At 34.8% G+C, this 25,821-nt stretch overlaps 3 protein-coding genes across 3 annotated transcripts; all 3 read right to left on the bottom strand.

The window, feature by feature from the left end:
* Nucleotides 1-1,116: 1,116 nt before the first annotated feature.
* Nucleotides 1,117-4,732, bottom strand: LOC136823477 (uncharacterized protein DDB_G0290587-like). The gene is made up of 3 exons (XM_067079670.1): nt 3,027-4,732; nt 2,593-2,760; nt 1,117-1,370 (listed from the first exon to the last, which is right to left on the bottom strand). Exons 1-3 carry the CDS (start codon nt 4,608-4,610, stop codon nt 1,308-1,310), a joined length of 1,815 nt encoding a protein of 604 aa, XP_066935771.1. The 5' UTR covers nt 4,611-4,732; the 3' UTR covers nt 1,117-1,307.
* A 5,337-nt stretch (nt 4,733-10,069) lies between these two features.
* Nucleotides 10,070-16,491, bottom strand: LOC136823476 (protein CIP2A homolog L-like). Its single transcript, XM_067079669.1, has 12 exons — nt 16,420-16,491; nt 16,125-16,267; nt 15,643-15,844; nt 15,465-15,527; nt 14,792-14,902; nt 14,624-14,686; nt 14,247-14,288; nt 14,018-14,109; nt 13,326-13,439; nt 11,713-11,795; nt 11,379-11,518; nt 10,070-10,487 (listed from the first exon to the last, which is right to left on the bottom strand). The coding sequence occupies exons 1-12, from the start codon at nt 16,453-16,455 to the stop codon at nt 10,332-10,334; spliced, it is 1,245 nt and encodes a 414-aa protein (XP_066935770.1). The 5' UTR covers nt 16,456-16,491; the 3' UTR covers nt 10,070-10,331.
* Nucleotides 16,492-16,743: 252 nt separating this feature from the next.
* LOC136823501 (protein CIP2A-like) lies at nt 16,744-22,022 on the bottom strand. Its single transcript, XM_067079690.1, has 11 exons — nt 21,863-22,022; nt 21,298-21,457; nt 20,896-21,008; nt 20,244-20,341; nt 19,220-19,316; nt 18,964-19,089; nt 18,627-18,772; nt 18,427-18,505; nt 17,961-18,194; nt 17,448-17,607; nt 16,744-16,886 (listed from the first exon to the last, which is right to left on the bottom strand). The coding sequence occupies exons 1-11, from the start codon at nt 21,971-21,973 to the stop codon at nt 16,744-16,746; spliced, it is 1,467 nt and encodes a 488-aa protein (XP_066935791.1). The 5' UTR covers nt 21,974-22,022.
* Nucleotides 22,023-25,821: the final 3,799 nt, after the last annotated feature.

Raw genomic sequence — 25,821 nt, 5'->3', positions numbered from 1 at the left:
TTTCCACTGTTATATATTTTTGTGACATGGTCCATCCAAATGCTAAGGACTAGAAAAATACCCTTTTAAAAACATCAATCTTTAATTTTTAGTTAAATAAATGTTTAGTTTTTTTAGAATTAGAATAACAAATTTGTATATTATTATGTTTTTTTTATTTTAGTGGTATTTAGGTAATTTTTTTTAAGAATTTATTTATTTGAGTGTGTGCTTCTTGTGTTTATTTGTTCGTGTTTATTTTTTATATTGATAATTTGTATTTACAACATACAGTATTATATATTTTTACCTATTCTATTTTACGAATTTGGGTTACGACAACTGTAATTATTATGGCTGATTACATTATCTTTTAGATTTAAGGAACAACCGGGTGATAGCTCAAGAATACCCCTGTTTCTTGTTGTGTTTTTTCGGCAATTACCCCGTTTAGAGCAGAATTTTTTGTAAAAAGGCCAAATTGCTTTTCGAGTGATTTTGGGATTAATATTCACGAGATTGCTCGTCCGAGTACCAATTTGATTTTATATTTTTCTTATAATTTTTTTATTACTTTCTATGTTTTGTTAATATTATTTTGAAATTATTTTTTGTTACAATTTTTTTCAATTGCGCAATGGTAAGCTAATTATTCAATTATCATTCCAACAGAAAGAAATATTATTAAGGGTATACAAAACTTTGTCTCTTCTTTCCTGTTTCAATGTATACCTCACCCTTCAAACTTTTAAAGAGACTAGATTTATTTTTTATGGTTTTTGTACCCTCTTCAGAAACTCCCGAGAGCGTGAAGAAAGAACCTTCTTGCCAACATTTTTTCTTAAGTGTAATACGATGTTAACTGATAAAGTAAGCGTAAAAAATAATTGCAAAGCACTGGCGGATTTAAGACAATAAAGCAAGTACGTCGGAAAAATGCGAGGGAGTGCAGCGCTCGTTAAAAGACAATGAAATTTCATTGCAAATCTCTTCCTCTGAAAAGTTTGCCGTGGTCTAAAACCGCCTATGCAAAGTAGACGCTGTTTGATTGGTCGATTTACACTCCGATAAAAACGTTTTAGGTGGTTCATGCAGCCTAATCCTCAAACGACCCTAGGTGGTGAGAAATTGATCGTATTCTTTTTAACATATTTTTCTTTGTTGAAAATTAAAAACAGATAAAAATAATCGACTAACCCACAGTCACTTACTGGTTAAATTTTATATGACAAAATTATATATTAAATATCACTTTACAATAAGATAATACTATTTGAGCGAGAAAATTGTATCATCACCATTCTTTCGATCTACTGGCGTTTATATGTTTAATCTTCTTCTTTGACCAACTGAACAAGAAGGTTGATCACACAGAGCTGAATAGGATCGTACTGAAATAAAAAAGTCAAAACAAATCAATGTTAATGAGAGATAAGAAAAAGAAGATAGATAGGCCTTTTCCTTAATTACATATTTAAGCGTATGTTAAGCATTATCTTGAGCCTAAATAAATTTTCCAAATTTCGCTGGTTTTGCCTGGAATTTTACGGTATTTCGGAATTTCCTAAAATTTTTTTTTAGGATATAAGCATCCTTAAAGCATTTTACAGCTTTGTAAATCTCTCGATCTAGTCATCTCCGAGCCAGTTTTTAGATTTTTGTATGCTTATAAAAAACATGTACGTCACTATAAGCATATCCTCGTTTTAAAATAAGTCATCATAACTTTTACAAGTAGTAGTATGGATAATAGCGAGTACCTCACTAATTTTTCATCGCGTTTCTTCTTAGTTGCATAAAAAACGCGGGTGACGTCTAGTATAGGCTACGTGGATAGTTGTTAGCTACTCTTGTTTATTTCATTGGTTTGTTTACGGTAATGATTGATGACAAAGTATACTTCCTAATTTTGGAATACAAATACATTTAGGAAAATCAGGCATTTGTGAAGTATTTGAAACTGCTAATATCTAATCTCAATATCTAATAATCAGCGCATTGCCATATTAATATAGAAACCAGCCAGGGAAATGATGATGCATTTTCAAATAAAGAATTAATGATTTTAAAGGAAACTATCATTGTCAAAAGTTATTTTTAATAGATTAAGTCAAGAAACTTTCAATAATCACAGTGACGAAAAAAATTATTATCGTTATTCGTACTAAACATTTGACAGCTTCGAACACTATTGTCTGTAAACAGACCCCACATCTCTTTTCCGTACACTACGTTATACGTAAGATACACTCTGTACAGAGTATAACACCCCCTTCACACAGACCCGGCAGAATTCTTTCAGCCAGTTGGGATAAAATTAACAGACTTTCACTCGACGAGGATCGATATATTCCCTTATTTTTATGAGAGGGGATTTAAATTCTTTTGTTTTCAAGTCAGAAAATTCAGTGGGGATGGGAAAATAGCATAATATTTTGCAGGGAGGATTGGTTTATCTGATTATTTTCAATGGGGACGAAAATTGAAGTATAATTTTTCCACCGGGGACAATATTTTGGCCAATTTTTCTAGTGGAAAGGGGTCCCAGTGGGTCTGTGAGAAGGGGGTAGTACATAAGGTTATCCAAAGAATTATCAATTTTTCAACTCTCACCTGTGACTGTTTTTCAGGATTCTTCAGGTCACTCAGAGCGCTGAATTTTTGGACAGCGTTTTCCACTTTTTCATAATCTTCGCTTGGATGGAGAAACATACGGACTGGTCGATTGATTGCATTTTTCAAAAGTTTCTGACATCTTTGTAACGTCTTGGTTATTGTCACCTAAATACAATGAAATATTCTTGTATTTTGTTTGGAAACGTATAGTCCAATTTTTAGGAGAGGAACTTTTTCGTCAATTATTATGGACAAGTCTTTAACGAATTACGAAACCCCCTTTTTACGACTTGATGAGTCATAATACACGCTTTTTAACCTGACTCGATATATTGGAAAATTTAGAACGTCATCGGGTTTGAACACGAGGCTCAATTTGGCAAAAAAATAATTCTAAACTACTTTGAAAATTTCGAAAGAAAATATCTTACGATATTTGTCTTGGTAGGTTGGATCGTTGTTTCTTCTTTTGTACTTGTAGAAGGTGTTGTACGTGTTGTAGGGGTTTCTTGTCGGGACGTTGAAGCGGTCTTTGATGATGGTTTACCAGTGCTTTCTGGTGTTATTGATGAAGTCGTGGACTCTGTTGCGTCTTCTTCTGTTGTCTTCTTTACTGTTTTAGTTGTCTTCGGTGTCGTCGTCACTTTCTTAGGAGCTTTTGTTACCTTTTTGGGAGATTCGGTTGTTTGCGATGATGAATCTGTGGTAGTTGAAACTGTAATTGAAGGTGTTTGCTCATCTGTTGATTTTGATTTTGTTGGATTAGGAACCTCCTTGGTTGTTTTAATGCTTGTTGTTGGTGGAGCTGTTGTTGTAACTGGTGCTCCAGAAGAACTTCTAGACTTTGATTCTGTTGTAACGGTAGTGGCTTCGGTGGTTGTTGGTTTTGTCGTCTTCTTTATTCTTATATTTCTCGTTGTTCTTGGTTGATTTTCAGTGGTGATAACAAGGGTGGTGGTGGAGGTGGTTTCTGGTGAACCTGTTATCGGTTCGGCCGGTGTCTGAGATGTGCTAACAACTGCAGGATCAGTATTTGTTGATGGTGCTATCTTTTGAGTTGATTTTGTATCTGTTGTAGGCTTGGTAAAAGTTGGTTTCGTTTTTTCTGGTGTCTTGGTTTGTGGTGATTCTGTAGTTTCCCTTGGAGACTTTGTATTGGAGATTGTTTTGGGTTGTGGAGTAGATTCGTTTGGTTGTGAAGGCGTTGTTGAAGAAACTGTGGATGTCCCTGGTGCCGTAGGAGCAGTCGTTAAATCTGGTGTTTCAGTGGGAAGAACGGGGTCATATTTGATGTTGCAACGTTCTCCTTTGTATCCAATGTCACAGATACATTGTCGCTTTTCAAGGCCACGTGGAGTTGTGTAGGAATAACAGTTGCCGTGGTTACAGTTAAATCCATCACAAGACGAACAGTTCACATCTTTGTAGGTGATCAAGGAGATGCGACGATCTTTCACGCTAGGAGGTGAGGCGCAAGTACCAATCGCTTTATTCTTGAGATCTTTAGGTATTATTGAGAAACAATCACAATTTATTGGATTACCGTTGACGTTGATATAAGTGCGAGTTTTCTTGAGTATACTCAAGGGAAAGGTTGTCAGTCCATTGTTGTTCAATTTGATTCCTTTAGCCAAAGGGGCGTCAGCGTGTACAAAGTCGTCTGGTAACACCATAATTTTATTATTCTGTAGATTCAAATCATTCAATTTTGGCATTCCTCCAAATGCTCCAGGCCAGACTTCATCAATCTGATTCTGATCAAGTCGTAATAAAGTCAACTTTGGTAAATGACCAAAACTTTTTGCAGTGATTCTTGTAATCTTGTTGTTTTGCATGTGAATGCTTCTGATTTCCTTGGGAAATTGTCCTGGTACTTTGGTAAAAGGGCGCCGTAAGGGTGCGCAGTTGGCGTTGTTGTTTAAACATGATAGACACGGACATCTAATTTCGGATCCTTCAGAAAGTCCAAACCAGAGAGCAACAACCAAAGTTAACACGAGTACGATCTTCATCATTCTTCCACTTCTCAAATCACAGCATATGATTTAACTCGATATTGAAAATCACTTGCGAATTATGAAGCTAGAAAGAGAAAATTCAATCAACCCCGCACAACTAATTTAGAATCACAAGAAGCAAAGAGACAAATGAAGAATTGATTGATACTTCATACTTTACATGCGTTTCCTTGCTTCTTTTATATTCTTATCCGATGTGACCTCATCGCAACCTTTTTAGATTCTTGCAATTTCTTTTTCAAAAGTTTTTCGAATGCCAATGGCAGTATGAGGTTATTTAAAATACACGCGGGAGGAGTGTAATTTTACCATTCTTAACGAAGAAAATGACTTCAAAAAGTCTCCTCCGCTGTCAAACATCATGAAATTTTGACAACTTCACGTCAATGATTTGTGATTTCTGGCTTTTGAGAAAGAGAAAGTTAATCACTGACCTCATTCCATCCTGTCCAAAGACAATTAAATCGTGTAACAAACCGGACATATCATTTGTTAAGCATTACGTCATTTTACTGATACTTAATTACTCCTGGATAATGACCAACTTTTTTGTTCCTCCTGGTGACCACAAACTATTCTGTGCACGTGATAATTACCCGGGGTAATTATTTGGTAAAGTAATTTTCCGTAAAGAAAATCCTCCATAAATTTAATTCTCTTATAAATACAATACACTAACAAATACACGATACAATAAAAGGATGTTTCCCAAATTTCGTGTTCAGAAATCCCTGAGCGTTTATGAAATGAAAGTTTTTTTGTGTGTCAACCTAGCCTATGTATCTACTGTTGCCAAAACACTGGTTTTTAAATTGTTTCCGTCAGTATAGATTGACCAACCATACATTGTGAAACATTGTTGGGAGGGTTGTTGAACCTACGTAAGGGTTTGATCAGAGGTCAAAAGTCTAAATATGTGCAATGTATAGCTGTAGTTCTTAGTTTTGAAACGTTGCGTTATGAACATTTTTATGTAATATGGCTTAGCAAAGTTGACAAGATCTGGGATCATCAAATTGCTTTTTTAATTCACTCCATTGAGTAAAATGAGGAAAAGATTTGGCAAGTTTTGGAAAAATTGCAGAAACTAGTGAAACCATTTTCAACTCGAAATCCTATTCAGTAAAAGTGAGATATTTTTTAAAAGAGGTTCATATAACCTTTTCGTTCAAGTTTCTTTACTGAATTTTTCTTCCATTGACCGATTTCCTTTGTTTAGACCTGCTTTTCAACCCCTGGAATAAAAAGATATTAGAAAATTAGAAGTTTACTGTGCTTACAGACGCGTGACTTCTACCCACAGGATAGACCAACAACACCTAGAGAGGTACTCTAAGGTATTCCCCCAGTAATTAATTCTCGAAAATTTTTGGACCACCCATTCTTATTATGACTCTTTTAGTATATAATTATCTTATTTTGGGGGGTTTTAGAAATACAATTACAATTTGTGTCTCATTTCGAAGTATAAACATATATACTTGTGGTTGGTGGTTTCAGTAATTTGTAAATGCCAAATATAACTTGATCGTCTAAAACTTAAGTCTAAGAACTTTTTAGACAAGCTCCCTACCGAGTCCTTTTCAGAAATCTAAAAATTTATCCAGTGGAATTTAACTATACACATCACAGTTTGGCATTCTCAGAAATTCAACCTGGGGAGACGGACTTTAAGACGTGTTCTGCATCGCTTTCAAAAAATGGTGGAAACTCAAAGAAGCATCGAAATTCGCTAAATATGAACAAAAATCGCGATAAAAACACCCAAGACCCACCAATTGAAGCAGCAAACACAACTGCAACATGCACCCTTGTTACGTGTATTGATGATGAAGATCAAAATCGACTCAAATGCCGTAGCTGCCAACGTATGGTACATTACGAATGCACACAATTGCCACTTTACCAACTGCAAATATTCGCTAACACATACAATAATCAATATGTATGTCACAATTGTGTGCGAATAACGAGATCCTTAAGAAGTAAAATCGGAGAAAACAAGTACCATATGATGCAAGAACAGATTGCTAAAAAAGACGACGAAATCAAAAAACTCAAAAAACAACTGACCAAAAACCGAGCAGTCATCAACAACGACATCGAAACAATGCTAACACAAAAGATGAGCGACCTAGAAGCCAAAACAAGGAAAATGATAAAAGAAGAAATACAACAGACAAAAGATTTTATGAAAGAGTCATCCCGTAAAACCTACGCTGATATAACCAAAGCACACAAGGAAAATCTTAAATCTGTTGTTGCGGAACAAAAAGAAGAGGAGAGGAGAGAAAAACGAGACATCGAATCAAGAAGAAAAAACATCATAATTCATGGACTCTGTGAACAAGCTGAAGACACGAAAGAAGAAGATCAAGAAGAGGACAAAAAGGAAATTGAGGATCTGCTCAAAGATATCGGCATCCGCGACATCAAACCACCGCATCAACATCGTATTGGGTTCGCACATGAAAATGGGGCGAAGAAAAATCGTCCAGTAAAGGTGACTTTGCAAAGTGAAGAAGAAAAAGAAAGAATCATGAGCAACCTTAAAGCCTTAAAAAAGTTGAAGTGGCTTGGATATCATCTAAGCATCACTGATGATTTCACCATCAATGAAAGAAGAAAAATCAAAGAGATGTGCGAAAAAGCTAAAAAATGGAACTCCGAATGTGATGGTGATTTCATTTGGCGTGTGAGAGGAGGTCCCAGAACAGATAACCTTCACTTGATAAAAACAAACAAAAACTTTGCCAACCAAAAGCTGTCAGTATCTAGCCTCAGTAGCAGCGACGATGAGCTGCCAACAAAACATAAGTTTTTTTCAATTGTAAAGTAGCGTTGACTTTTATTAAACTTTGTTGCTACCTTTTCGTCAACATGAAATAAACTATTACTTACTTACTTACTTACTGAATTATTCAACGCGTAAAAATTGACCTTTCCCCGAGGTTTACTGGACGGTCGCTAAGGTCGGGGCATCCTCTAATCGGCTGATCATGCCATTTTCACTTACATAAAATTTTTCTTTCATATTAACTTGGCCGTTGTATTCATCTGATCAAAAGAGGTATGATGGCACAAGTGCAAGACATTTGTTGCCCAAAAAATGAGGCCATTTTACGCACAATTGCAGGTACATCTTTTTGCATTTCTTCCTAACAGATCACTAAAGGGTTTTGTTGAGAACGGCGCCTCCAGTAACCCAAAACATGTGGAAAGTAGGGTAGGTAATAGGGCGCCAATCCGGCAAGAAATATGTCTGCAAACAGTTCAATGGATCCAGTGTACTTGTGTATGATTCGACTGAGATAAGATAACATCGTATCACGTGGATTATGATAGATGTAAATCATCTGAAAAGATAATTACCAGTACAATCATTACAAGCTAATAACGAGGCCTTCGAAGTTATTGACATAAGTAAGTCTGCAACCGCAGTCAGAGACAACCCGAAGGCTCTTTCGATAGCTATCTACCCGAAAGTGGGGGATGGCGACATACTTTTCCCCTGGATTGCTCCACTTACAATTGACCCTTCTCTCAAGGGGAGAGGCATCTAGTACTATTTTGTACAAAAATACGGAGTCTTTGATGACCTGGCCCTGCACATCGTAGCCGATGTATCTTACCTACCAAAAAGACCATAGGAGGCCATTGTTGTTTGTCGTGATGTAGGAGCTAAAACGACACCCAACAATGGTTATCACCTGATGATGTGTGGATATTGCGTATCCTATGTTGGAGAGCTGTCGGTGGAAGTGTTTATCTTTTCTCTTGTACTACGATCGCTTTTTGACATTCAGACAAACAAACATCTAGCTAAAAAAGAGGCCCAATACAAGCAAGATTGAGGTTTCTAAATTCTACAATCAGAGATGGAACGTAAAAAAGCGTTTCTAATTTGAACGTAGGTGGAGCTTGACCTAGGTTCAAATTAGAAAGCTAGATAATATAGTAAGTTATAAGGAGACATCAAGAATAACGAATCTACAGAAATATAGATATCTCGCTATACATCTTCCTGATGTTTTATCAATGCGAAATCCAAAATTTATAATACAGTCCTCTTTATTCTTTGTCCCAAGTTTTTTGGTACATGTATACAAACTAATGGTCCTGAATGGTTTGATCCGGTGGTAGGGACCATGTGGGTCAAGGATACATTGTTCATAAAATTCTTTTAGATTTTCATTTTCTTCTTCATTTAGCTCTTCACTTGTAACATTCTCCGTCATTTTGTTTTAGCTTTTAGTAAAAAGATTAATCAAAAATTATTCAGACATATTCTTAATTTGTGGCTAATCTACAAAATTGATTTTATTTTGAAAAAAATCATGCGAAAGATTGGTTCGTTTCACTGAGATTTGCCAAGTCCCATTTTACCACGCCAATTCAATATTTTGAAACCATGTTGTTTTCACTTTTTTTATTTTTTTCCCGAAAAGGAACTGAAATATTGATACAGAGGAGTTATACGTAATTTTGTCATTTTATGGATGCTGAAACCGTTTCATAAGGATTTGGCATTACAATAATTCTGCCTTTTTCATCTCTGACGAAAGACTATCATTCGACTGTAACAGATAATGAAATACCAAAGCCAAGGGATGTGTAAAACAGATCCAAGCAATAAACAAAGAAAATCTAATTGTATAGAAATTGATATTTTGTTGAAAAATTCTTTATGATACAAAAGCAATATGATTTTAGATTAATACATAGACAACACTTATTAAAAGTTGCATGAAAAGTGAGAAAAGTTGGGTTCGAGTCATTTGGATTGAATTCAACCTATCTGAAATTTCAAATTCTCTGATGCCAATGGCGAGAGAAGATTGACGCACCAACAGACAGATAAGTCGTTAGACATAACTCAACTGAAATCCAATTTTTCTGCGGTGTTAGAAAAATCTATCTATATCTTAAATATAACATAAATCTATGAAGGACAAAAAGAAAACAAGTGATACTTTTATGGACCTACCTGGTTATGAATTTACCACATATTATCTACGTGAGCATGACCGTTAAACAATCATTCAGAACACAAATAGTGACGATCTATTAAAATTAGTCGTTTTTTTTCTTATAAAAAAAAAACGTTTAGAAACCAAAATTTCATGATCTTGAAATATTCTTTCATATTCAAGACTTCGCGAGCAAAAAAAACATCTATCTCATCAAAGAAAAAAATCTGCTTAAGCCATCTTTTACCAATGATGTTAGCCTACTTTCATGCAAAAAATCAGAAAAAATTGAAGTACAAAAAACCCGTTTTTTAGCCGCTTTTTGGCCCAAATTTGCCCAAAAATTGTTTTTTTCGAAAATCAGGCTCCGTCACATTTTGGCCACTACCATTTTGTACCTTTATACCAAAAATCAAAAGATTCCTATGATTCAATCCTGAGAAAAGTTGGTAACAGACGAACGAACGAACGAACGGACGGACGGTATAACGGACTAACACAGGTTAATTTATAGGACCTCCACCCCACCGGGGTAGGTCCAAAAAACAAACAAAAATATGATACAATACAACCTAACATCGAAAATGACCACAACATAAAATATATCAACGTTGAAAATAAAACATTCATATATTATAAGTTTCTCAGCCAAGTAAAATCATAAATAAAGAGTTATAGATAAGTAGCTCCATACAATCCATACGTGGCCAAGAAGCAAATCTACACTCCAGACAAACCTGCAACATGGCTACTTGTTCACATTCATTCTACCAGAAGTCAGATTGTTTATCATGGCAGTTATTTGCGACTGTTTATCAACTTCTTCTTGCAGCTGCGATATCTGATCCTCTTTATCCTTTATACTCGATTCGTGATCGATTATTGTCGATTCTAAACTTGAAACCTGAACGTGAAGAAAAAATATATAACTATCATGTTTTATCACTCCTAAAACGAATAGCAAATGCCTAAGAAAAAAATACTTTTTTCAGAGACTCATTGAAAGTAGTGTTACTTTAGGCGTACAAACTTTCGCGAGCAGAACTTTCGCGAGGACGAAAAATAGCGAAATTCATTTAAAGACATTTACTTTCGCGAATTTAACGGAAAAGTATTTTTCGCGAGCATAAACTTTCGCGAATTAAGACGTAAAATTGAGAATTTTCACATGAAAAAATGGCTTAGAGGGACAAATACTTCGTGGATTGGCTTGAAACATTTGTCCTTTGACTTATTAGTATTTTACCAGGCTATAAAGTGCCATAAAATCTACATTTTTATTAAGTTTGAAGTTTTACAGATTTTCGATTTTGTCAAGAATTTTTCGCAAGCATAAACTTTCGCGAATAGCCCTTCCTATAATTTTTAAAGACATTTACTTTCGCGAAAAGGGCCAAAATTCGCGAAAAAAGTTTGTACGCCTAGTATCGTCTCTACCCCATAATAAACATGAGCCTGATCTCCTTTGTTTCGTTACAATCTATATTTTATGCTCAAATGTCAGGCTTATAGAGTTTATCCCTATAAAATTGTTTAAGGTTTAAGGATAACTCTCTTAAACTTTCGAAATAAAGATAGGTGTCAAATCATTACGTATCAACAGAAAATGTAATCATATTGCATGTTAGGTTGCCATGTTAGGTTAATCATCAATGCCAAAAATTAATGAGAGAAAATTTTCAGAGGGGGAAGGGGGCAGTGACAAACGATGCTCTGATAAGAAAACTGATATTAAAAATAATGCAATGGTGATATTCTGAGGAGTGCCATAAAGGCCCTTGATTAATCTTAATACCTTTATCATAGTATCGTGTAAGGACTTTTCAGTTTTCTTCAGTACTTTCTCAGTCTCCTTGCGTTCTTTACTCAGTTTATCGATGTCATTTAATTTGGTTTGATACATCGATTCGGCTTTCTTGATCATATTGTCACGCTCTGACAAGGACAAGAATATAAAATACACTCAAATTATAAGTTTAGAAGAGTTTAAAAGAAAACATTTAGATTGGATATTCTATTTTACTCTTTTGTTTGCCATTTCCAGTCAGTTACGTTCAAATATAAAATTGACAAAAGTGTCAATGGTTTCCCTTTTGCAATAAGTATTAATATGGATTTGTGTTAGTTACCTTTGATAGTTTCTTCATTTTTATTTATAATTTGATTCAACTTTTTGACTTCCCCTTCAGTCATTTTTATATGTTCGTTTGACCTGTGGAAAAAATAAGAGGTTAAGTTGACTTGTTTATTAAGTAAGCTCAGTCCCACATACATTTTAAATTACTAATGTTTTTTGGCAGTAACCGAACCGACAAAACAAAGGTAACGATAACGACATAAATATTTTAAAGAACAACAAAAATATGCTATATCTAATTAAAGATTTTGTGTTAAACTAAGTTGATAAACTAATTGTTTTAAACTAAGTTGGATTACGCTCTTCGAACTTCGATTACTTCTAACTATGGTTTCACACTTAAACGTCGTCAAAGTCGTCGCTACCCAACTGAACGTCTCTCTGACTTAGATTACGCTGACGATATCGCTTTAATCGAGGACGGAATAATTGCTGCTCAAGAGTTGTTAACAGCTGTTGAAAAAGCCTGTCAAGACGTTGGTCTCTTTCTGAATGCACCAAAAACAAAATACATGCATATCAATCCCTCTTCGAACACACAATTAAACTCATCCGATGGATCCAAAATTGAACGAGTCGACGATTTTAGATATCTCGGGAGCTTCACTGACACCAACCACGACATGGAAGTACGTATCGCTCAAGCTTGGAGCGCCCTGCATTCCCTATCTAATGTTTGGAAAGCTTCCATTAAAAAATCTACAAAAACTGATGTATTTAAAGCCTGCGTAGAATCAATTCTCCTCTACGGATCCGAATCCTGGTGTCTCAATGTCAAACGAAGTAAACGACTCGATGGAGTTTATACTAAAATGCTAAGGCGTATATACAATATTTCTTGGCAACAACATGCTACGATCCAACAAATTTACGGCAATCTTCCCCGTATCACATCGGTTGTACGCCAACGGCGACTCAAACTTGCAGGTCATGTCTCAAGGCATAATGAACCAGCCGGAAAATTGATAACATGGCTTCCAGATGCCCCAAGACGTGTCGGTCGCCCCTATGTCACCCTCAAATTGATTATTGAAGAGGAAACTGGTCTTGCCGGTAAAGATTTGCTAACAGTCATGTCAGATCGTCAAAAGTGGAAAAAAGACTTTGTCGATGCTTCACCTCACGGATGAATCAAGGCAAGGCAAGGCAAGTTGATATCGTTTGCTTACTCGTCAATTTTAAATTACAAGCTTCGCATCGAATTGGTACGGATGTGGAGCAATATTGGTTAAAAAGAAAAGTTTATTCAGCACGAAATCGAACATAATATAACAATGGAAGACACTGGTCTGATATATAACATGTGTCTGATATGAAACGGGGACACTTAAAGGCCGGTCTCAACTTGCGTGCACTGCGATTGCACGTTTTCGAGCAAAGCTTCCACAGTATTGGTCAAGGCGCGATCCGACGTAACGGTTGAAAGAAGTTGAAATGTATTCAACTTTTTTTCTCAATCGTGCGCTACATTTTTATGACGTAATCTATTTTCCAAGCAAAAAGGATTGAAGCCAAAAGGTGCGATCGCAGCGCGCGCGAGTGGAGACCGGCCTTTATGTAAAACCAAAACTTTTAATTTGGAAAAGAGAGGATTGCTTTACTTACACCTCTAGTTTCGATTTCAACTTTTCGCTGTTTTTATGGAGACAGTCATTCATGGCAGCTAATGAAGCATTTTCTTCTTCTGATGCCACAAGACGCTTCTGGACTGCTTCTAACCTGTAAAAATACGAAATCCATCAGACGTCATTGTAATATTAGTAATTTCTTTTTGTCCTTTTTTGCCGTTTAGCATAGATAGAATCGAGATTTTACGTAGCTAGCTGATCTAATCTAGGAATCTAGTAATCTTCTAGAACTTAATGATGATCTTTCGGTTGTTTTCACGGGGTTCATGGCCAGATAGGTCGTTTATGTATGAACTTGGCGGAATACAGAGAGGACCTTATACCACTCGGCCATTGCCACTCCTTTAATGAAAAAATAGCATACTTTTATTGGCCATTGAGTTTAAGCTCATAATGGGGTGAAGCAACCAAAAGACTGAATCCGACATCATGATAGTGGTACAAATTTTCAGGCTTCACTTTTTCTTGCTCGCAAAGGTTCTCCTCTAGCATTTCAGGCTTTAATCTCGATGTTATAAACAAATTCTAGGAAAATGAAGCCTTAAAAAGTTGGTCATAAACTCCCCTGCGACTATGAATCATTTATCAAATTCTACAACGAAGAATTCTAAAGATGCGTTTAATTAATGCCTTAATTTCATTTAGGAAAATTTTCGAATTAAAACTTACGTAGTCGTTTGCTCTTGGTATTGATATTGTAACTTTTTCAGTTTTTCAGAATCTTGTTGTAATATCTCCATCTGCTCATTCAAACGACTGATCTGAAATCAGAAGAAAAAACAACAATTTTAAAAGTTAAACTGAACACAATATGTTGCGATCTCTACCAAAAATTTGATAACGGTACAAAAATTAATAACAACAAAACGAAAAAGCCCTTTTCTACAGGGTATTTTACCTGGCTTTCCAAAGTGTTCTTTGTTTTCAAAAATTGATCCATCTAAAAATAAAACAAAGAAGAATTACAGGCACGTGTTTTGAATGAACTACACGCTTTTTTATTTATAAGAACAATTTTATAAGAACACCAGCCTCAGACTTAGGCCTCAGAACAATAGCTCTGGTTTGAAAAAACAGAAACTTTAAAACAATCTCAGGCTTTAGTGGTTCTTATAAAAAAACAAGCGTGTATCCCAAGATTTTGCGTCAAATTATCTTCTGATTATATAGCTAAATTAATTTATAAAATCTCTATCATCTTAAATTAGGTAGATTCAATCTTCAACGTATAAACCATCTAAAAGGAAGAACAAAGCCAACAAAGTAACTAAATACCCGAACAGAATCCGTTTCGCATTTCTTTTCGCTAGTTTTGAGTAACGTCCGTAATTTTAAGCACTGAAAAGAAGAGAGATATGATTATGAATGTTTTGATCATAAAGGAGCAATAATAATATTTAACGGATTTGGTACACGAAAAAGGGAGAAATCGCTTGGTGTTACCTCTGCATCTGATTGAGCTTGTCGACAACGAAATTGAGACAATAAACGATCTGATTGGCTTAACGCTTTTGTTTTGGCTTCCATCAAGTCCTCCAAGTGACGTTCACGACCCTGGAGAAAATTGAAAAAAATTGATCAATTTTAATGAGCTTTTCAGACAAGTTTTGAATCTGCAGCAAATGATTATTAAAAGTTATTAAAACCTTAACAGGACCTTAATGATCAAGTAGTTCGTTCATTTGATTTGTCATACGCCTCACAAAACAACGTCGAGTAACGCTGGTAGAATATGTTTTTCTTCGAGTACAATAAATGGGCAAGTAGCCCATAATAAATATATCAGTATCAACAGTATCAAAAGATACTGAGGCTGGACTTTGAAAAATGTTGGTTTTCCGTCATCCAACGGACCATAACGAAACCTGTCGACCCAAAAAGAATTATTGCTATTTTAATAAAGAATTTTTACTGTGTAGAACTTTTATCTCGTTCTATCTAAGCTTAAGATTCGTGAATTCCCTTTTAGCTCTCCTGCTTTCATCTTAAAAGTACCCAAATGTAAATAGAACATTCATGAATAGTCAAATTCGACCGACCGACCGACCGACCGACCAACCACCCATCCACGCACCCACCTCCAAAACCTAGGGTCGGGCAGTCCAGCTTGATTTACCGTAAGTGCAGCGAGTTTGTGTTCGTAATAGTCCATTATATCGGATACTTTTGAATCTTTGATCTAAAGGAGAAAATACAAAGAGTTAGATTTGACTTTTTTTTTCAGTAAAGATGAGCGCACAAGATATGAAATGGCTGAAATATAAAATAGGGGTGATAAAATAAACAAATCTTACATCCAAGCCCTTCCGTAGTTTTTCTGTTAATGCAGTAATGTTACCCATGGAATCTTTCATGTTAGTGATGTCTTGGAGAGGAGGTGTAGCTACGGACATGACTGGCTGTATTTGATGCTTATCTGTAGGCGGTCGTCCTATTCTCAAATTCTTAAGCTCAATTTGTCGACTTTGATTGAGCAAGGTGATACTCTCTCCTAAGCTAGATGGAATAAATGAGATAATGTAAGTAAAGAGTTACACTTTTTCTAGGGAGTACTAAAAACACTCATTTGATTTATTCAATTCAATTTAGATTTTAACAGGCATCTTCTTAACCTTTATTTCCGATTAACGGTGACTTGGAATGATTGTTGATACATATATCAGAGAACACTGTTTCATTCTTTATCAAAACTCATAAACAGACTTTTACGAAACAAGGTAACATTGCAATGATAGATAAGAGCTGTCTTTATAAGATAAAGTTGAAATAGACCAACCCTTTGACTTGAAATTCTTTGTATTTGAGTGCTTCAGTGAAAATATGAAGGCTGGCATGTACTAAATATTTGGAAGAACTTATGAAGCCACGTGAAAGGAAAGGCAGAAGTCTGACGTCTTGAAGGAGTGCTCCATATTTTTCCTTTGGATGAAAATAAAAAAAAGCTAAAATCTTTAAACTTATAATTTGACAAAAATAATAGGTTCATTAGAGGAATCCGCATGCCAAAAAGCAGAAACATGATCGTTAATATATGTTTGATGGATATGGAGCGGAAAAATTGGTGTACTTACATTTCCAGAGGGTACAAAGCTTTTCAAAGCCACCATTAATTCCAACGAACGAAATACCACGTGTACTACAGCATCACTGAAAAACAAGATAAAAAGATATAAGGTCTGCGGGATACCAAGGTGTCTCGTGGTCGTAAATGATTAGGATGAGATTTGAAATTGGTCTTTTCTAGAAAGATTTCTAGATTTACACAGAAAACACACTTTGTGCAAACCATGATCTAATTTTATATATTCGATGGCTGGAGAATCATGGCTGAGAGCGTCAACTTTATTTCTGAACATTCAATTTCATGCGATGGGTTGGGAAATATTAATCATTTCTCACCTATACTGATGAACAGGACTTCTTTCAGCTTTCAAATCGTCAGTATAATAAACAAAAATATTATTCAGAAGTTGCATGAGATGGTCGATATTAAACTTCTCCAAAATCGCCTGTCTAGCATTCGCATCTCTTGATAAACGTTTGCTCTGTTAAGGGAAATACGTGTAGTATTCTTCGCCACGGCATGACGTCACAGAACAACAAGGTACAACAGAACACTTACTAAAGATTAATTATGTGTTTTCAGTAAACATAATCTTTCAGTGAGTTAAATCATAGTGTTTGTTTTACCCTCGAAATTATCAAATCTTATTGGTTGAAAAAGATGTCACATGACTTTCCGTGGTAAAGATTGAAGTTTTTACTTGAACTAGCACTACACGTCGTTTTTCCTGCATTTTCAAAAATTTAAGTACATTAAACTCTTACTTATTCGAATTTCCATTATTCGAATCTTTCTGTAAATCGAACTTGCTTCTAGTCCCCGTCAAGGAGAAACCTTCTTAAAACACTTTCTATATTTCGAATCTCTCTGTAATTCGAATACATATTTTCTATGCAATTTAGTGTAAGATTATAAAGCGAATGAAATTTTACACTTGGATTATTATACGATGGGAATCATGCAACTAAAAAAAATTAACAGGGCTGCTTATTTGGTTTATTGAAAGAAAATACCAAAAATGTTTGAAAAGGATATTAATTAATAGTTCTGCAGACGTTGAAACTCTTTGCAAGATTTGTTTCAGAACTTTTTCTTCATCAGTTTTCATATCCACAAACAAATTCTTCAAACAGATGGGTATCAACTCCATGAAGTATGCAAATAACGCTCCAGTGCCTTTGGCTTCTATACTCTCCTGTGGAAAAAATTGAAAAATAAATTGGATTATTGTACCTCATTACCTCTAAGGGACTACACCTATGTCCAACCGAAAGTGCCCTTTCATTTTAAAAGCACCTCACTATTTGAGAAGAATAGTAAATTTATCAAGAAATAATGGTGAAGATATTTTTCCACTCTACTGTTGCTAGACAACTAGACCCTACTCATAACTTATCAACTGAGAAAAATGGTAATACCTATAGAAAAGCAACAAAAAAACTGACTGGTGACTATTTCAAATATACATTAAAATAGCTCTACTAAAGATAATAACAGAACACTTTAACATTGTCAGAGATCACAGTTCATTGCTGGATAGAATCTTACATTGACGATCTCTCTAGCAAAATTCATGGCAAGGATGTTGGCATGACTAACAGAAGTGGATAAAGTTTGAATCTTGGAAATCCAGTGGACAGTAGCCTGCATTGGTGATAGAGAGATGTGATCATCCTGCATCTGAGTCTCTTCATCATTGTCTACAATTTGTTTTAACAGAAGTGTCACCAGTTTTCGTCGAGTTAAACTCTTCCCACAGAATGCATTCAGTAGTTCCAAAATCTGTGATAGCAAAAAAAGATAAAACAGTATTGAAATTGATAGAAACCATTCTAATATCATCATTCTATGTAAAAATAAAATACATTGCTTAAAATTTTGAACATGAGCCCATCAAGTGCCACGAAGACCTTTTTGGGGATTTTGAGATCAACAATTTTTTCTTAATGTGGTGCTAATTAATGTAAACTGGAACGAAGTAACAGAGACATAATTCAACGTTGGTTTACTTTACCTTGATAACAATGTGTGCGTCTGTTGAATGCAATTGATTCAATATTCGGATAACATAAGTTTCGTACAATTGGTTACTCCTGAAGAAATGTAATTTTGGAAAGTTAAAATCCAAAAAATATAGAATTAACCAACGAGAAACATAACATACTAATTTTTCTTGATTATTTTTCAGACCAAAATTAATCCTTCTAAACTCACTCTGCGATAATTTTGAAGGTTTTATTTTGATTTAACAAATCAATGATCAAGTCAACCGAATATTGAAGGATAGTCAAATTATCTGTGGTGACCACTGCTTGAAAAACCAGATGAATGATGTTGATCAAATTGTTTCCACTGAAAATCTGAAAGAGAGATTTATTAAATATAATGTAATGATTTTTATGAAGCAACTGCTTTCACAAAATATTGAAGATATAAAAGTTTTGAAGTGTAGAGCTATAAAAAAGTTCCTCTACTACTGCAGTAAAAAGGAGCTCAATTTTAACGAAACTAGGAAATAGTAACAACATAACTATAAGTAATAATTCCAAACCTTTTCACCGGATTCTTCTTCCATAGCCAAACTGCTCAAAATGGAGAGGCTTGTCACACTGTATGCTTTGTTGTTGGAGTTGGACAAATACTTGAACAACGTTTTGTAAAGCAATTTAATATCACTCTAAATGAAAAGAGGTTAAACTGTGAATTGAGTATACAGTAATAAGAACTCTTCTAGATATCGCCTCGGATGGGGTCATGCGTTTGATACTTTTTTATGATTGTTTCTAAGATACAACAAGCTAACATACCAACGATTTAATGTGAGCTTGAACTTCTATATTCTTGTGGCATAGGTTTGCCAAAATAGCTAGTGACGGTAAACATTGATCTGGAGTTGCGGTTTGCCTTAAAATAAAAGGCAAGATTAATCATCATCGGAAGAAAAAGATTAATTTCGATTCGATGTATTTGTTATTTTTTATCATGCCTGAGATCCAAGTAGACTAATAATTTTAAAGAACGACTGGGCTTGTGTTTCCTTAATCAAATTAAGGTTTATTCGTTTTTCTGATTCAAATTCTTTCCTTGTAGTGTAATTTAAATAGTTTCCCAATTGCTTGGTTATGTTTTTAATCAATATAGTCATAAATCAGTCGAACCTGACCTGGACGAAGAAACAACCGGCAGCTAAAATATACTAAGGCTGGACTTAAAAAATTGTTGGTTTGCCGTCACCCGACCCTAGATTTTGAAGGTGGGTCGGTCGGTCGGAATTTTTTTTATTTTGGCGATTTATGAAATTTTCGTCCATAGAAGGGTTAACAGTTTGTTTACATTTAGGTAATTTTGAATAAAAAACAGAAGTGCTAGCAGGGAATTTACGATTCTTATGCTTGAGACAAACAAGACACGTGTTTTGATTTTTTATTGTTTGAAGTTTTTGAAGGAAAAAAAATCTTCTTTAAAATGGTAATAAAATTTTTTGGGTCGGCAGGTTTCGAGGTAGGGTCGGTCGGGTGACGCCAAACCAACAATTTTTTAAGTCCAGCCTAAGTTGTTATTCCTTCCACTTGGAATTTACCTTACCTAAGCTGAGGATTAGCTCCAACTAGGCTGGATATCTTACACACTTTTTGGTAATGTTTGCTATTTTACTTATTTCAACAGAAGATTTCTATACAGCTTATATAAACCTTGTGACAATAGTTTAGTGGAATAGTCTCCACTATTCTAAAAGCCGCCTGAAATTGAGAGAATGAAAGAAATCCCATCCTTTATTTGGAATGGAATGAGGGACCATGAATGGCCCTTGAATGAGGGAACAAAACTTACACTTTCTTGATGACAAACTTGAGAAAATCAAACATTTGAGTCGAGTTTAAATTCAAATTTCTATTTTTGTATGTCAACTTTGCCAACAGATTGAGTGCCTAGAAAGTAGGTTAAAAGGGAAGAAATGATTACCAAGACAAGGTAATGCTTCACTTAACTCATATGGAACAGTTTCACTGAGATTTGTCAAAAAATGTGAAGATAAAAATTTACTAGGTATTTTGTTATGGTAAAATTTCAATAAAAGGTATAAGTAGTGAAAAAGTGAGCATATTACTCATATGGTTCAAATTAAGTTTTTTTCAAGAAGATGCCCTAAATGGTTCAAATTTTTTTAATTTTTTAGGATGCGGTTCAGGAGATATTGCGTTACAAATGGGACATTTTACAGGATGGTTTCGAGAAAATTTTAATTTTCAAGCTATATGTGTCATTTTTAATTATGATTACTTAATCTGGCATAAGACAAACCATTATTATCTAACATGAATAGGAAACAAGCAGAAAAAATAGAAAAATCAGACCAGATCAGACATAAAAAAAACTTTTTTGTGTCCATTTTTTGCTACTTTACCAAAAGAAACACTAAACACTGTCTTCCCTATATATTGTTTAACAAAAAATTCAAACATTTGAAAGAAAGAGGTTATACTTGTGAGATGAGTTGTTTTGTTGTGTTAGTCGGTAAACGAAGGACAAAGTTAATCAGTGATGTCACCAAATTGAAAGTGTATTGGAGAGCTTCTTTGGTTTCATAGTCATTTGCTGTCAAAGAAAAGGGAAAATAATTAGTTGAACAAAAAAGTAAGCAAAATAAAAACGTTAAGCAGATATATAAGTATTTTGTAATTCAAGAGAAAACATTCAAATGATTTTTCTTACTTTAGCTTATCTTTAAACCTTTATAATGTGTACTTTCTTTACTTAATCGAAAGTCACTCACTTTCCAGTAGTACTTATCAAAGTATATGCAATGCCAGATAAATCAAACCAAAAAGAAGGACGACAAGAAAAAACATCAATAAGACCTGTGTTGAGAAATATAAAAACTTACAAAGCTGCAGTAGGGCAGTAATTGCTTTCAAATACATTTGATTTTTCATGTTTGGTTCATTGATGAGACTGACAAGTACAGAGAGGGCTTCAGCATAAAGCAATTGTTTTGGTGATAGATCTTGCAACGATGCTCCATGACTTGTCACACCAACAATGACCTAGATATTTGAAAATAAAACAAGTAACAAGACATTTTTGTTAGATGCTGCTATCTTCAAAATATAACTGAGCAAACAGTATTTATTCTAGTGTAAATAATCAAAGTTTGGAAAGAGCTTGTGAATGTGAACTGATTTTTCTAAACTTTAAAAATCAAACAATTTCAAATTATAATAAAACTTACACATAGTTTGAAAAATATAGGCAAGAATGGGTCAAACCAGATGTTCAAATCGTCATGTAAAATCAAAGCTTTTTTTCAAATTTGTTAACCAAAGCACACCTTCATTAAATGAATCAATCAAGACTTTCACCTTGCTTTACAAAAACTAGCAAAATGTCTTCCTTTCATTATTAGAATTAGGTGTGTAATTATACTATGGCAAAATTGACCAAAAACTTACGTCAATTTGTCTTTGTAGATCCTTTATTGCTTCATCAGTATTTGATTTTTGATAATCATTGTAAGCTGTGCATAATGTTTTTAAACATGCAGTGGTATCCCAACAAGACATCTTCAAAGCCAATTTTGTATATTTTTTTTCAAGATGTTCAGTTGTATCTATATTACAGTATTGATGATATAGCAGTTACTGAAAGACAAATAATGCAATCCATCTAAACCTACCAACCTACCTAGAGTCATTTTTTTACTTTCAGGTGTTTTGGTCTTTCATGAAAAGATTTTGGATGTAGTTTCTCTTCTTTCTACTTCTTGGAGGCACTCATCTGTTTGCCACTAGGCTTCTGCCCATCCTCTAGCAAAAAAGTTTCTTAAAGAGGCTGCTTAATACTCGGTAGATCCTTTTTCCCAGAAAATGTCGTATTAGCATTTTTGGCCAATGGGATTATTGTTGAAAGTTAGAGAAATTTCTAATCATGCAAATTTTTTACAGCCAATTAAAGGCACAGTCTGCTTATACTTACCATGTTTGCTATATCTTTAGGCAAAAAATGGTAAAAAAGACACCAAACGTAATTTTTTATGAGTACTATTAGGATGTTTTTTATTGCAGTCGCGTACCAATAGTTGCTGAAAATAGCAATAGTTGCTGTTTTTACCCAACTGCGTACAGGATAGGAACTCGCCGAATGTTCCTTTAATTGATCGATAAATGAACCTGAGGAACAAAAGATTCTTGAATGGCAATCCCCATTCGACACGATCCTTTATCAGAATCGATAAGTAATTTATCGATCCTTCATCAATCCGTTCCAATTATTGATCCTATATCAACCCAACCGCCTGGATTGTAATCGTACTATGATGAGAAATTACCCAAATTTTGCTTTATGTCATACAGTAGATAGATGTGGTTTAACTGACACAACCTTGAAAACTAATTTTAAGAACATCTTTCCAAGAAATGATCTACGGGGCAAAGACACCCACACCTAGATACAGCCCCACACCTAGATACAGCCCCTACTCTGTTTGCTGTGCATCATGTTATTGTTCCATAAATAGTATATCCTGGAAATGTACATTTAAAAATGATGAGCTACCGTGAAGTCGGGTAACTTGCATCAGTGGAGGGAAACTTGCAAAGCCATCAAATGACAGTCTATATGCTTAAACTCTTATTTCAAGATTACGGGATTCGGAGTGCGGGCCGATTTTACTTTCATTTTCACTTTCGATTTCAAGCCAACATCTTAGCAATGGGGTGCTCACCCATAGTTACAGGGGTTTGTGGAAAAAAACAAGCATAGAAAGTTTTCCAAATCCCTATATGGATTGAACCAATAAAAAATGAAACTTTTCCATGTTTCACTTTTTTGCACCAATTCTTCAAAATGAAAATATTTAAGATTTAAAGTTCTTCTTTTGTTCAATGATTTTTTACGACGCTTTGCTGCCAATCTAACTCTCGCATCAAATTTCCACTTTCTTCAGTAAAATGAAGATGAGAAAAAACCCAAGCCTTAGAATCACGGAAATACACGAATATACGAAGGGTGGGATTTTACAGCCTCCCGTCCTGCAAGGCACTGAGAGGCCACGGGTGCCAAAAAGAAGGGCCATGTGAAATGCGGCAATCTCATTGGTGGAAATTTGATAAACAGCTGCGAAGAAGCGCCAGGAAGCAATCAGTAGAAGAGAACACTTTCGTTTTTGTCGCAGATTTTGATAACGTGAAGTCGGGTGACTTGCATTCAGTGGAGGAAACTTGCATACCCCTCAAATGAATGACCTGTCTGGTCATTAAAATGCAAAGTTAAATCAAAACAAAATGGTAGAGTAGAGCTAGAGTAAAAAGCTCTAACTGAATGATCCAATTTAATTTAGAGTCAAGTTACCAGTGCACGAACGGCCACAGTGCACGAACAAACTTCTTTGAACGTGAAAATAAAAGCCAAAAACAAACTTCTATTGAATTTCCTTTGTGCAGCAGAATCCGAGAAGAAATGTTTTGACACCCAAATCTGCGAAATCCGCGAAATTTAATCACCGCGAAAGTTCATCCCATTAAAGTAGTATATTAATTCAAAATCAATAGAAACATATAACCGGTAGTTGATATAAAAAAGGGTCCAGTCCGCGAATGATCCAAACACCGTATTCAAAATGAAGACATTGCAACGTCAAACCATAAGAAGGCTGGGAATCTCAACTAAAAAAGAAGACACTACATTGGCACGCTTTTCAATGAGCAAAACTTGAAAAAGAAAACAAAAAATGGACGACAAGAAAATATTTACAAATATATCGTCAACTGCTCCAACTTGGGACGATTGTTCGAAACATGGAGGTAATAAAAATATAGATGAAGATACCACTCCTAATATTCTATTGTATTGTATCGTTGATAGCAAACTGTTGCTTTGTTGCTTTGGGAAAAAGCCATTAATTTTGCTTTCGCTCATGGGAATACTTGAGTCAAAGAGAATAAAATCATGCTACATTTTTAATTTGTTCATTGTGTGATGACAGTTTTATAAAACATAAGAAAACCTTGCAAGAATAAGCACAAAACATCGAATTTGAAATGTTCGCTGCTCAGGGAATCCTCAGCAAATTTTGTCAATTTTTACATATTTACTAATGCCAATCTTTCAACTATATTCTATCAAAATTTTGAGGCAGCTGATATTTTAGATCTTATGATATTTATAGCAAAGAACCTTCCACAAACAACAAAGAATTCGCAAAATTTGAAGAAGTTTACCTCTTGAAAGTTTCCCGATAAAATAAAAACTTCTTTTAAAACTATAAAGAAATTATTACTTGAAAAAAATTCGCATTTTACCTAAAAATACGAGGTTTCTTGGACAGAATAACTTTACTTTAGTTCTTATAATCTATATCTTGACTGATTTTTGCTATCAAGGATTAGTAATCAAAGAAGGCCGATTTGAAAGAAATTTCTAAAGAGTTTTATGACTTCTCGATGTTTTAGTCATTCCCCCCAAGGAAAAATTATACTATTGAAATCCTGCACTTAAACTTTGTGGACCCACCCAGAAAGTAGGGTGGTCAGAGGAAATTTCAAACTTACTTGCAGAATACCAAACCAAGTTTAATGGAAAGCCACAACCATCAGAAGAAAAATGAGGGGTCATTTACCTTCCAATTCTTTAAATTTCCCAAAGATATTACATTTTGAAGTTCAATTTTTCAAGCATTTTCGTGCACGTGTCGCCAGCCGTTTTGTACCTTCACTACGGCACCAAGTGTTTTATTGTTTTAAAAAACATTGTTCTTTCTAAAATATTCACGTTCAATAAAAAAATTTGATTTTTTCAATGAAAAAAACGCATTTTAAGTAAATAATTTGACTTCCTGAAAAATATACGCTGCTCCAACCAACAAACGTGGTACGTCTCAAAAGCTAAACTATTGCGGGGAACGATGCAAAAAATTCCAGGTCGATAGCTGTTTCGATGATGTGCTGATTTTTTCGGCAAAAGAAAGCTAAATAAATTCTCTACACTTTGGAAAAAATACTTATATATGTTAAAAGAGGTTTCCTTCCTTGAGATATGTAAGATTGAATATTTTTTTCTCGAAAATCTATGTTTTGTTACTGCCACACGCGTAAGGCCCGACCTCCCCACAGCTGTCCCACCATCGATCCCACACAAACCATATTTTAGCTCTGAACAGAAATCCGCGCAAGAAAAATCAAAACATTGATAAGTGCCTCACTGAAAATCAAAAGCAATCCTAAATACTTCTACTCCTATGCAGAAAGATTCACAAAAACTAAACCTAAAGTTGGCCCACTGAAAAATCCAACCACCTTGCACCAACAAATTAACATCTGACTCACAAGAGATGGCAAACATCTTACAAAAGCAATACTGTTCTGTGTTTACCACTCCCAAAACAGACTACAGTTTTCTGAATTCAAATGAAACA

Source organism: Clytia hemisphaerica, unplaced genomic scaffold (assembly GCF_902728285.1).
Source record: "Clytia hemisphaerica strain Z4C2 unplaced genomic scaffold, Clytia hemisphaerica genome assembly, whole genome shotgun sequence".
NCBI classification, from domain to species: Eukaryota; Metazoa; Cnidaria; class Hydrozoa; order Leptothecata; family Clytiidae; genus Clytia; species Clytia hemisphaerica.
The sequence above is the reverse complement of the archived record's forward strand: the minus strand, read 5'-3'. Positions and strand labels throughout refer to the sequence as shown.